General features: G+C 31.6%; 1 protein-coding gene across 1 annotated transcript; it reads right to left on the reverse strand.

Annotated features, from left to right (window-relative positions):
• Window positions 1-522: 522 nt before the first annotated feature.
• Window positions 523-6,797, reverse strand: LOC124374901 (pre-mRNA-splicing factor SPF27-like; the record flags this gene model as incomplete). Its single annotated transcript, XM_046833038.1, is given in 4 exon segments — window positions 523-604; window positions 607-694; window positions 1,420-1,512; window positions 6,595-6,797. Coding segments are annotated over 4 exon segments (338 nt in total), but the record flags the coding sequence as incomplete, so codon positions are not given.
• Between the last annotated feature and the right edge of the window lie 7,262 nt (window positions 6,798-14,059).

Genomic DNA, 14,059 nt, shown 5'->3' on the forward strand with positions numbered 1-14,059 from the left:
TTGTATAAGCAGTTTTAAGTTCTTCAGGAACTGAGAGAGCTTTCAAAAAAACTTCCTACCAGTATAACTTGGTTTAGTTTCATATAGTTTTTTTATAGTCTGATTCTGAAAATGTGTTCCTATAATTGTATTGCCTGATATATATATATATATTAATATATATATATATATATATATATAATATATATATATGATATTGTTTTAGATGTAACCAGGTTATGTAGTTTACTTAAAAAAAAACATTTAAATGCTAAATTTTAAATATTTATGACAATAATTCTTTGTGATCTTGTACTACAATGTATAAATAAAGAGAGCTTTAAACTTGAAATATTCCCTATAAACTGGACAAATCACCAGAGTCTCACATTCATGGTCCCAAAAATATTTCGTGAATTGTATTAATTTAGCCTCATAATTGCTGAATATAATGATTTTATAAATCAAATTAACATAACAAGTACTTGATACAACCAGAAATACACACTGTCATAGAAAGCCCATGTAAATAGATTATATTACCTCGTAGCTTGGTGTTCCAGCTGAGCCATGGAGTTCTCTACACACTCATTCCACGCAGCAATGTCAGTCATCTTGCCTGCCGGGGAGGTGGTAGCTCGTACCTCTTCATGCTTAAGGTGTCCATGGGCAGGCGTTGCTGCATTCTCTCAAACTCGTTTCGCAACAATTCTGTCTGATAACAATACAATAATCATATTATACCTTTTTACTGCACAGTTTAGTTGTTTTACTGTTGGACCTATTTCTTATCGTATTAACCAAGATTACTAAGGAGGGTAATGATTGGCAAACATACATCTATATAAATTTCTGTATTCTTTTTATTTAGATTTGTATGATTTTATATTTAATTTTCTAAGATTTAGATGTCATTTACTGTTTTGAAATAAAAAATTATGTGCACAATAAGCACACAAAAAATAAACTAAAGGTTTGAAAAATGATAATTAATTTTTAATATGCTTAAATTATATGTAAATCATTACAAACTCGATGAAATTGTTAACATTATACAGCAGAGCATCAATTAATCTGAATTAATTGGAACTGGACCTCTTTCGAATTATCAAACTATTCAGAATTTCAAAATGAACTTATAAGAGGTCAGTGGATATCTTCAATGTAAAAACCTGCTAAATCTGCTATAATACACAGTAACAGTGAATAAGAAGTAAGTTATTAGAATAAAATAATTCTGTACTCTAACTTTAATGTGTAGGAATAAAATATTCTTTGGTAAAGTATTACACTCAATAAGTAAGTTATTTTATGAAGAGATTTATTTTACTACAGACCTTATTATGTAATAAATAAATATCTTAACATTTGTTTTGTGAAACACAGAACAGGTTATTAAAAACTAAAAAATGAATATAGATTTGGTTTATAAATTATTACCTCAAAAGCATTCAGGTTGAGAGGTGGAAGATGTTCCAGATAGTTTTTTGTAGGACGATACCTTCTAGTTTCTTCCTCAACCATTGCTAATGCCTGAAACATGAAGTTGTGTACAGATGTGGTATTTTAAGGCTTAAAGTGAACATGGTCTGTTCTTCTCTATGCGTAGAAATTATAACGACCACATTTACTATTTATTCTTATTTAGTACAAAGAGAATAGCATAACAATTCAAAATATGTTGTAGGTACCTTAAATCACTTGTTAATATGCCTATATATTGGTAAATCTATATTCATGTACCAAGAAATAGCAGTAACAAAACCATGTACATTTTTAGGTCTTATATTGATTAAAGACTTATCCAGAAAACTTTTATTGAAAAATTGAACATACGTTGCTATCAAACGTAAATTTTTGAGATAAATGTATAAAAAATGAATTAAAAAATAAATACCACAATGTTTGAAAATTAAAAGAATTAATTTCAGTATAATGTAATGAACATGCCTTGTAAATTAATAAAAGAGCCATAACCTTTCAAAAACAAAACAATAATTAGGACAGGTAATAGGAAAAATCACCATTTAAATAATAAAGAAAAAACCTTAACCCTAAATAAACACGAATATTTACAATCTGAAATGTATTTACATTGACGCAGATGTTTTAAGTAAATTTTTCAAGTTAATGAAATTAATATCTATATTATATATATCTTATATTTATCAGCCATATAGGCTGATTATATCAATGGGCTGTAATTATGCAATACTGATTTGTTAATATCAATAAAAACAGGGTTCCGCTGTTTGTACTCTACACTTTATGTTTTTACTTCATAATCCTGGAATTTACAATTCTAGCCTTTCATTAACATACTTATTTGAATGTGGGTAGCAGCCATTGCCTTTCCTATATGTAAAATAATATGGTTTGATGACTTTGTAAGTATTTTTAGGCTATTCAAGTATTAGTGATAGTTTTTTTTGGAGCTTTATTTTTTTATTGAGTCACAGTTTTTTAATGCTGAGTTTGGTAAGTTTTGTAAAGTTATACAGATTAGCGTAAGGCACTTTTTGCGGTTTTGTAGGGTTTTAAAATTTTAATCATTGCTCACCTATTTCTTCCAGATACATAAATTTTAAAAAAATGTAAATGTTTTTTTAGAAATAAATTTAATTTCCAACATAAAGAATTAAAATATTGAATCTTTTTAATTTTAAAATAAATTATTAACAGAAAAAAGTAGTAAAAATTAAATTTCTTAATTAAATGTATACCACCATTATAGCAAACATTAAACTAAAAAAAACCAAATATTATACAAAAGTTTTGTTATATATCTAACTTAAAGGTTATAAAAAATATTCTCGGTCGTGTGAACAGAAGTATGTTGATTACCTTTTTTAATTTATTATAACACCACACACACGCACGCTTCGCACACGGCGGTGCGCACACCACACACACTATCATTTCTCCTCTTTTGGTCATATAAACAACCCCTACAGGTAAATCACATCCATTTAATTCATAAAAAGGTTAATAAAGGAGGGATGTGGGTGGGACTTTTAAGACAAACAAGTATTTTATAGAAGTGTATGTTATATAACATTTTGCTATGGCAAGTTTTTTTTTAAAAATTTTTACACAAAAGTAAAATCTATGAAATAAAGGTCTAATCTTTTTCTACGTAACAATTTTGGTGTTCATCCAAAATTACTTATAGCGCTATAGAAATTACATTTATATAAGCTAACCAAAAATGTTCAACAATGTAATTTTATCTTTATTATTTTCCAAAGTTAGCAGCGATCAAAGCTCAATAATTTCACAAGGCAATTTTTTGGGGGGTTTTTTTCAAATTCTCCAAGTCAGATAAACTTTCATTCATATCTACCAAACTAACATTGTTTTAAATGATTCAACTATCCTTTGTACATTCCTAATGACCGTGCGATTGTTCAAATTAACACTTAATGAGAAATTGTATGATATTAGTATTTACTCATTAATAAAAATATTGAACCTATATTAACATGGGCCACTCTGCAGTTTCACACATTTGCAATCAATTCAATCAAACCTTGCACCAAAGTTTTACATTTATAACTTTATTAATTATAATACAATACACAAACATTTATTTATACACACTAAACAATTTTAAAAACATAAAAGACACAAATAACAATACCAATCAATGTTAACCAATCGTGTGACAACCAAGAGTATCAGTATGGGATACACGTTGCTATGCATTTTTTCAATTGCGTTCGTCTTGTTTCCCTGTATTGGTGGTTTTGTTAATTTTTTTAGAATAGAATATATTTATTTTATCCTATATATATAAAATTTAATCCCACACATAAATAAATTACCTCAGACTAACGTGTACGTTATATATTATAGGACTTTTGATGTAAAAAATCGGTTTTTTGCCATTATTATTGACAAATTTGATGGCAATTAAAGAAAGTCTGGAAAAACGGCTGATGTCAAGAACGTGTTAAAAGCGGTTGATTATATGACTGGGTGTTCATTTACACAGTATCAACTTTGTAATAACTATCGATAATAAAACAGGGGTAGAGTCATCGATAAGCGGACCCGGTTTTTTTATATCGATATTGACCAAACAATATTGTACGTAATTATAACTTTCGATATAACCAACCGCTACTGATTTTTTTTGAACAATAATTTATTATATCAACCATAAAACACTTTTTAATATAATAAATGTATTTGTCTTTTATAGTAACACCACAGTCGAAAAAACTCGTGGAGGGGACAGTATGAAACGAAGTTAATAAAGTGGCATATAAGCCGACCTGCTTGCAGATCATCGCTGTGAGGGGAAAAAACAATTTTGTTACAGAAGAGAAGTACGATTTTCCAGAGAAGATGCTTCAACAACTTCTGGAAAGTAGTTAATTCATTGCTTACACAGGAGTGAAAATACATATAAAATAATTACGCATATTTCTATTACTATAAATGTTTTTGTTAAGTTATTATTATTTTCTTTATTTTTGATGAGTTTTATTCTATTTCCAGTTCTAATTGTTTGTTTGGCCATTTAGAGGCTCATTTATTATTCATAAGACTATGAATTATGCACTATGCTGCATTATGTTTTAATTATTTAAATTAAATATATGATTATTATGACATTGGATGACTTATAGATATGGTTGATATAATTTATAAGATGCGTAATCGATAAATGATGATATAAAGTATTGATGATTCTACTAATCGGTATAAAACAGGGTCCCGCTTATGCATACTGACCCAAATAACAGGATTCGGCTTATTACTCTACCCATTTTCTGTACTTTGTGATGTGAATTTATTCTCTACCTTACTTGTATGCAAGTTAGGTAGCGATTAGTGCCTTGCTATGTATAAAATAATAGTTTCGTTTCATCCCGTAATCTGCACTGATGGCCGGAGGCACTACTGGTCAAACTGTTAAAACTGTACTAGTTGTCTTTAAAATTTACTGTTTTAGCGGTAATTATCATATTATCCGCCGGGGCGGAAAAAAGGAAAAATTACGTTGTTTTGCGTTCTTAAACTTATTGGAATCGTCCTATATAAAAAAAAGTATAAGGTTTGAGGGGTGTGGATATGAGATAATTAACGAAGTTCTAGAAAATAAAAAAATTAAATAACTCTTTACCAGTATTATATCCATGTTCTACATCCACGTCTAGGCGTCACGTGACCTTTTGTGGCCAATGATTGGAACCTCCGTGATGACGTCATCGCGTCCGCCGCCATCTTTGACAAACGTTAAATGAGGAAATTACAGAAATGAGCAGAATTTTGATCAAAATTAAACTTAATAATGTTTTTCTTAATTTCGAGAAAAAAATTAATTACGAGTGCCTCCGGCCATCAGCGCGGGCTTCGGCAGCACCTTCGGTGCTGCCCCGCGCTGATGTCAATAAAAGAAAAACATCCCTCGAGATAGTACCTATCAGTAAAATATAAAATTCTAGAGGGGCTGATCAAAAATATAAATTGAAATGTAATGCAAAGGCAATTATGTAAAGTTTAAAAACTAAATAAATCATTAAAAACTCAAATATATAGATGGATATTAACAGAGAACACTTACCATTAGTGTGTTGGCGGATATAGCTAAACAGCAGCAACTGTGGTCTATCACAACGAAACGACACAGTCTCCCGGTTTAAAAACACCACTCGACCGCACGACGAACAAATACACTCATTTTTAAAAATGCCCTGTTCTATTAAAAAAGAGATAATTTCGTTTCGGTTAAAACGTAAGCTCTTTACGTGCCCTACGAAACACTCCGACACACACAATTCACTAGGGTTGGTTGAACTAGTGGATGGTTGATTCATCATTGTAAACTCACTCACTCAATCCGACCTACTGAACACGATATCTTGTGTAGAACTGACCTATGCCCCGGACAACTCAGATAACAGGTATGCTATCAGGCTGCTATCAGTCCCGGCCGCAGATAATATTCAAGTAAACAGATTATCCAGACACAGCACACAAACTGAACATTAAAACATTAGAAACTTTACCACTTATCAATATACCCCCTAAAATCATGTTATTTGTCATTTGCACCCCATAGTACTATATATATTTTTTGTTCAGGAGGGTGAGCAGAATACGTTGGTAACGTCAAATTCGTGATTTGCCGCCCCGGCGTTTAATCTTACTGGTACCATTAGCATTTGCCTTTTTTAAAAAATCAACAAATTTGTGAAGTCGCTCAAGTAAACAAATAGGCTACACTTTTATGAGATAAAAATATTTTAGGACATTTTGCAACTTAATTGTTTTGAGTTGTATAGTATATATATTAACTTTACAAGCATTTTACATTTAGAAAAAACAAATTATGTGCAGTGAATGAGATACGACTACCTTTTCCTAGCAACTAACTTGTCCTATACTGTAAGCACAGCCTAGGATAAATTGTAAAAAAAGAAACATGTTTAGAATATATAGAAATTTCATACTATTTCCTCAATTGAATAATAAACTACACTAATTTCTCCATATAATTGAAAGAAAACACGATTAATCCAAAAGGTACTTTAATCTATTACTGCACAAACCTAACCTCCAAAACATTAATTTACGGGTACAACTCGGATATGGCGTATTACTTACAGCTTCACGGACTCCAGGTTCATCATAACCTTGATCGATGTAAGGAAGTGCATCAACCACAACTTCTCCTGCCATAATAAATGACTAGCTAAAACTATCAGATTTTTCAAAACAGCGTCCAAAACAATCAAACGATCAAACCATACCACCAAAACGTCACCTAGAAAGCAGGAGCAGAATTCTAGAAACAGTACAGTAGAAACAGAATCTAGAAAGTAAAGTATTTTTTTTTTTTTTTTTTTTTTTTTTTTTATTATCTTGTTGGTGCCACTTGGCTACAGGCTAGGTTTGACCCAATAAGCCTCTTGTAACACTGATTATTTTATCTCGCATACGGAATTTTCGTTTTTATTATCATAAATCTCTTGTGGTTACCTTGGTTTATTAGTCACATCTGTACAGATTTGTCAATTACATCTTAGTGGATAGCAACATTTAAACACATAAACAATTATTAGGATTGCATTTCATTAAGGGATCCCATGTGTAAAATACAGTTTTTTTTTTTTTTTTTTTTTTTTTTTTTTTTTTTTTTTTTTTCTTGTGTACCTAACCGTGTTTGTTAGTAATAGTTTTGGATTTTCTAATTAACATGGGATACTAATTGGAAGGAAGGTTAGGTTAGGGGTTAATCTTCCTGCCAGGGGCCCGTCAGGCTTAGCCTATTCCCGAAAAAGGTGGGTGGAATCCACGGGGAGAGACAGAAACCCCATGACCAGGATACATTCAATTTTCTCTAAGATTTGTTCTGTGTGTGTCTTGTTATAGGTTTTCTGTAACAATGTTGAAATCAAATAAAATTGATTTCCTTATAAATCTCGTATATCCTCTAAGGCCAAAAATATCTCTTAATGTGGTGTTGTTAATTTTTATGCTGTAGATTAGTCTATTATATTTTCTTAAAAACACTGCTGTCTTATATGGAAATATTACTGGGGCATTGTAGTAGGAAGTGTTCTATTGTTTCTATTTGTCCTGATGTTGGCATTTCAGACACAAAGGTTGTGAAAATACATTTTAAGTCTATTGTGAAATTGTAATTGACATTTGCCATGACCCTATCCGTTAACCTTATAATGTTAATTAATGTCACATCTACTCATGTTTGTTGCATTGAACCGGGGTTGATTAGTGTATTTATTATTAATTCTTTTATACTCACTATTTGCTTTGGGCCGCCAGCCGAGCGAACGACAGGAGAGCGCGACGACGACAACGCGCAGACGCGACCGGACAGGGCCGACGCCGACCGACGCGGATCGGCGAATAGAATCCTGTGCTTCTTTGATGAATTTGGACAACTATAGGGTTTTCCCATTTTTGGATAGCTTTCAAACTCCTGCATATCAACGAAAAAAATTCATCTTCATCTGGTCTCCATCTTCATGATAGCTTCTTTGGCCAAGTTTGTTCTGGCCATTCTCATGTACCCTCTTCTATATTTGTGTGACGCCTGGTACCCACTGAAACGTTATAATTTCTATGTTCCCATCGAACAAATAATTTTTTAAAATGTTTCATGATTAGTCCATCTAGATTTGTTACCTTTAGTTGCATTTTCAAAAAGGCCCACTATTGCTGCTTGCGAGTCAAGAACATATAAAGAAAAACGTGTTTTAAAAACCCCCATTACTTTTTCAAAATTGAGGGTTATCTAAATGTATTGGGTAGCTTTATATATGAGCATATAGGTTCGGCTGAATAGTTGGAAAGATATGTTTGTTCACGAGACATTAAGTCATTTTTTCTTGATGTTTCGGAACTGTCGGTTATAAAGAAGGCAGCTCCTGTTGCCTCTGGTATCTTTGGGATTCCATCTCGTTGTAAATAATTCATTGTGATTTTTATAGGTATATGTTCAGACACCTTATAAATGATTGTTTCAGCAACGATTTGTGTTGTGTTTTTTTAAGCATTTCATCATTTATAGTGCTATTGCATTTAACCGTTTATTTGACTCAAATATAGGGGTCTCGTAAATTCCCAGTGATTTATTAAAGCTGTTTTCCCTTGCGCAAGGTTTGGGTTAACCTCTTCCAGGGTATTAAGTGCGGTTATAAAAATTGGGATTCTCTTCTTTTGCCAGTATGGGTTTATACTACACATCATATTCATGTACATTATTCTCTCATATGCAGGATGATTTGTGTCCGAAACAATTTTGTGTATTAATCGTTCTGTAATAATGTGGCGTCTAAGGTTTAATGGTAATGTGGCAGTTTCCATCTGTAGTGCTAGTATTGGTGCGGTTTTGTGTGCTCCAGTGCTAATTCTCAGAGCCTGATTCTGTATTATGTCTAATTTTTTTAACATGTTCTGCGTTACATGACCAAACAAATGGCAACCTTACTCAATTTTTGATCTGATCAATCCTCTGTTACACTTGTAAAACTATCTTTGGGTGGGCCCCTTTTCTCCAGCAAGAGATAATTTTTAATAAATTTAGGTCCTTTTGGCATTGAGTTAGCAGGTTGTTTATATGTGGTTTGAAGGTGAGTTTATTATCAATTAATATTCCTAACAGCCTAAATTCTTTTTACTATCGGTATTTCTTTACCATTAAGACAATATTGCCTATTGTTTACATCAAGGGATCTCTTTCTTGTAAATATTATAATTTTGGATTTTGACAGGTTTAAATTGAGGTTTAATTTCGAACAGGTACTTTCTATAATTTCCAGTGCATTTTGCATTCTATCATGTGTAATATCATAATTTTTATTAGATGTATAAAGAATAACGTCATCTGCATATTGCAATGAATAGATGCATTAGGTAGGTTTTTGCTTATACCACTGATGTATATGGAAAATAGGATTGGGCTCAGTACACTTCCTTGGGGCAAGCCTCTACTAGTCCTCCTGGTTATTGTGTAGTCAGCATATGAGAGTGTCACTACTCTATCCGATAACCATCTACTACAATTGCGATATGAATTTAGCAGGGATCCCAAGAATATACATTTTGTTATATAGAGTTGGTAAATGTACATGGTCCGTATGCGCTTGCAATATCGAGGGATGCAGTTACTATAACTTCATTAAATGTCAGTGCATTGTAAAGTTCCGAAACAAAACCAATTAAATAGTCTGCGCAACCTCGCTTTTCTCCTAAAGCCATATTGTGATGTTGGGATGATCTTGTGTTTCTCAACCAGCCATTCTAATCTATTTTTAATCATTGTATTCATTACCTTGATGAAACATGGGATCAGTGATATTGGCCTATATGCTGATTCCTCTTCTTTGTTTTTACCAGGTTTCAATAGGGCTATGATTTTAAAATTTTTCCATGTAGAAGGAATATTTAATTTTCCATTCCAGATGTCATTATATATGTTTAATAACATTGTCTTACCATTTACAGGGAGGTGTTTAATTAGGTTATAAGTAATATTATCCACTCCAGGAGTTGTATCTTTCTTTTTTGTCAGTATAGCTAGATGTAATTCTTTTTCGGTAAAATTATTTTCAAGAAAATGATTAGTTTCTAAAATTACTGGTGAATTTAGCTCTGTTACATGTGGAACATAATCTGGGATTATATTTTTAAGAAATTTTTCTCCAAGTATTTCATTTGTTTGAATACAACTGTCCGATCCATTAAATGAATTGTTTTTGTTTTTTAATTTATTTATAATATTCCATGCATGTGTGGTAGAATTGGAAGATGCCATCTTTATGACACAATTCCTCCCATCCTCTCTTTTTTGCTATTCTAATAACCTCCCTAGCTTCTAACTGTGCGTTTTGAAATATTTTTATAGTTACTAGGAGTCATAGCTAGCCTAAATTTTTTAAAGGCCAATCTTCTTTTTGCTACTGCATGTGAGCATTCCTGTGTCCACCATGCTTTAGGTGTAAATGATGCATTCATTACTGGTTTTATATAGGGAATATTTTCCTCCGCAGCTTGGTATATTATATCATACAGGTTTATCGATAGTAGGTTGTGTTCCATATGTTTCTAATTTGGTTAGATTTCCTTTAATACTTTTAGTATATCCTTTCCAATTAGCTTTTTTATAATTTCTTTTGTTAATGAATTTAATTTGTTGATTTTTAACATTAGACATAGGAAGCCTAGTAGGGCTGTTTTTAGACTGTACTTTAAATTTAAATATAAATTGGAAAAATGGTCACTTCCCATAGGATCTTTTCCCACTTCCATAGTAAAAGTTGAGCGTATAATTCCGGAGTTATGAAGGTTAAATCTATTGTAGTTGGTTTACTAAATAATTTTGGTACAGTTGTGTGATTGTGATTATTAATCAAAATAAAATTGGGAGTTACTATATTCCTTTAAAAATAGCATTACCCCTACTGTCAGCTTTATAACAATTCCAGTAAGGGTGGTGTGCATTAAAATCACCCCCAATTAGTGTATGCCCCTTATCATTTGCAAATAATTCATTATACCAGAAAGATGGATTTATTTGCTTATTAGTACAATATATGTTATATAAATTGATAGGTTGACTTATATTGTTAATTCTTATTGCTAATAATTGTAATATATTATTATTGTACTCTTTTATCACATTACACTTTATACTACTATTATGTACAATAAAAGCAACTCCCTCCATACGAGTCACTCCTATCTAATCTAATTAACTTAAAATTTACATCGGTTAGATTGTCATCATTATTCAGCCATGTTTCTTGCACAAGTGCAATATGTATATGTTTTTGTGTTAGTGTGTTAATTAACTCCGGCCATTTAAATTTGAGTGATTTGTGTTCCATTGAACAATATTGAGTTGGTTTAAGTTATCTGTCATATATTTATTAATTAAGGCTTGTTTTTAGCTGTGGATTGCATAGGTCGATTATTTAGATTTATTATTATTTTTATATAATGTCCCTGTCGGTTGTTTGCCAGTTTCCAGGGTGGTTTTAAAGCACTCTTTAATTATTTTCCTCCACTTTTTTTTTGTTAATAATTTTTTCATCATGGATTTTTGCAAGCAAATCAGTGATTCTTATTACGCAACATAATTTTGTGCGGATCTTTGTCACTTATTGGGGTTTGATCTGATTAATGAACATTTACTCTCTGAACTGATGCTTGATTGGTATGAATCAGATTCCATTTTACCTAGGCTAAGGTTAGATTTATAAATTTTAGTGTATGTATTTTTTTGTAGTTTACTAGCATTATAATTAGTACTGTTACTATTATTAGGTCTATTAAAAATTGTATCTGCATAATAACTATTTTTGTCTTCTTCGGTTGTTTCCTGTGTCATAAGTGGGGCAAACCGGTTTTTTGTTAGTAAATTGGTTTTGTGAATTTCTAATTGTGGGGAAGGAACTTTGATCATTTAATTTTTCTTTTGTCATTTGTGCATAACTGATGTGGTTGAATTTGGTTATTACGGTTATAACTAAAATTTTTGTTTCGGGGGGTAATATTTACTGGCTTCTGGTAAGATTCGTTGAGGTACTCATTTCTTTCCAGGATATTTTTTTTGTCTCACATATGTTCCCCCCCCCCCATTCGGGCACATTTTGCTATTACTAGGGTGATCATCCCTTACAGTTAACGCATTTAGGCCTTTCAGTGCATTCATTAGAATGGTATTCTAAACCGCAAACTCTACAAAGTCTATTTTTGTCACATGGAGTGTTAGCAAACATGGCCATAGCTAAAACAACCTGTAACATTGTTCTAACAGGAATCATGTAATAGTCTACTTGCATTCTTACATAGTTTAGGGTAATAAAATCTGGTAATTTTTGGGAATCAAAAGTAATTTTCATTAAAATGTGTACTTACCAATTCTCTGTTAATAAATTTTTTTATTCTCTGCGCACATAATTATTGGGTAATGTACAAATAACTCTCTCTTGTACCATTTCCTCTTCGGTAACTTCAGGTTCTACGTAAAACTACACCTGTACACTCAACTTTGTTGGCTGGTATAAAAACCAGATACTGCTTAAGATATTGAGAGGTCAACCAAACCGTTGGCTGCACAATATGTTTTGCAAACCACTTTAAGATTTTTACCCACCCTTAATATATGATCGATATCCTCACAATGATTTTTCATTATTTTTCCTACCATAAAAGGATTTATTTTCTTTTTATCTCTACTCTGAATTACTACATCATAAGGTCCACTAGATTGGGCCTTATAGTATCTAATGGTTTTTTGCTTTTTAGTAGTCAAATTGGTCATATACATGTGATTGCACATTGTGATTACCATTATCACTAATTTTCCTCTTTCTTTCATTAGAACTATTATCCTCCATGCTTGGAGTTTTAGATTGTTCTATTTTGCTTGTATCATTGTCTGTTGTATTAATTTCAAGAATGCTGGCAACAGCTATTTCTGTTTCCATGTTGCACAAGCCTATTTTGGGCTAGACTTCCGCCATGGCGTCCGGTCCAGCCTAACGATCTTGTGTATGTACGGTTAAATTTATATATCTACCTAGTTATTACTAATACTAATATTATAGAGTATAAAAAGAAAAGATTATTATTGGGTGTATTGCACAATTAAAACTTATTAAATAATTTGTCTTACATATTGGATATGTGTGTTACAACATGGACAAAAACATGCGACAAACAAACAATTAATTGCAGGTAGAAACCCACAAGTACGTTTAAAAATTTTGTAAATCTCATCGCGATCACGATGATCCGTTCCTTACAACTATCAGGTACAAGACAGGGAATGTGAGAAAGTAAAGTAGTAGATCTACATCGTCGAGTAACCAGTGTTACCAAGTGACATCTGAAAAAACTTACCTACAAATAAAATAAAAAATACTACGAAGCTAAATTATTTATAGAGCAAAACTACCCTATAACGTACAAACCTTGCAATACTATATTACAATTTAAAAAGTTATGCAGTTTAAAAACACCTTGATCGTATTTAGGTTCAATAACAATAAAGTATTGAACTTATGACAGAAAATAGGACAGGGCCAGAAAACTTCATTAAGATTTAGAACCACAATTTTAAAATAAGAAAAGGTTTACGTGTACTGTGTAACTTCATACGAGGTATATGGGGAGCTCAAATCAGAGGTTGAAATAGGTTTGTAATATAAATAGTTTATAGTCATCCTCACCGACACATATTTTTCACGTGAATTATTTAATGATCTAATAATATTATGATAGGAAATGCTGTGGTTTTGTTATTTTTGTCACAAAACCAAAGAAGAGATTACAGTGAAAACTTTAAAATAAAACTACTAACCTCAAATGGAATAAAAAAAACAAACAGTTTATCGATTCGTTATAGGGGCTTGGACAAGAAGTTATAGGGTAACAGACACAATACATTTTTGTAGCATTCAGAAATAAAACGCGTGGTTCTGATTTAGGTAAAGGCTTTGACACAGTCAAAAGGTTTAAAAGTTATCATACCCACAATACAAGCACAAAAGTTATTAAAAGGTATAATTTTGGCTGTTTCTAGTAATTTTTGCAGTAT

This window comes from Homalodisca vitripennis, unplaced genomic scaffold (assembly GCF_021130785.1).
Source record: "Homalodisca vitripennis isolate AUS2020 unplaced genomic scaffold, UT_GWSS_2.1 ScUCBcl_11083;HRSCAF=20226, whole genome shotgun sequence".
Classification (NCBI taxonomy): Eukaryota; Metazoa; Arthropoda; class Insecta; order Hemiptera; family Cicadellidae; genus Homalodisca; species Homalodisca vitripennis.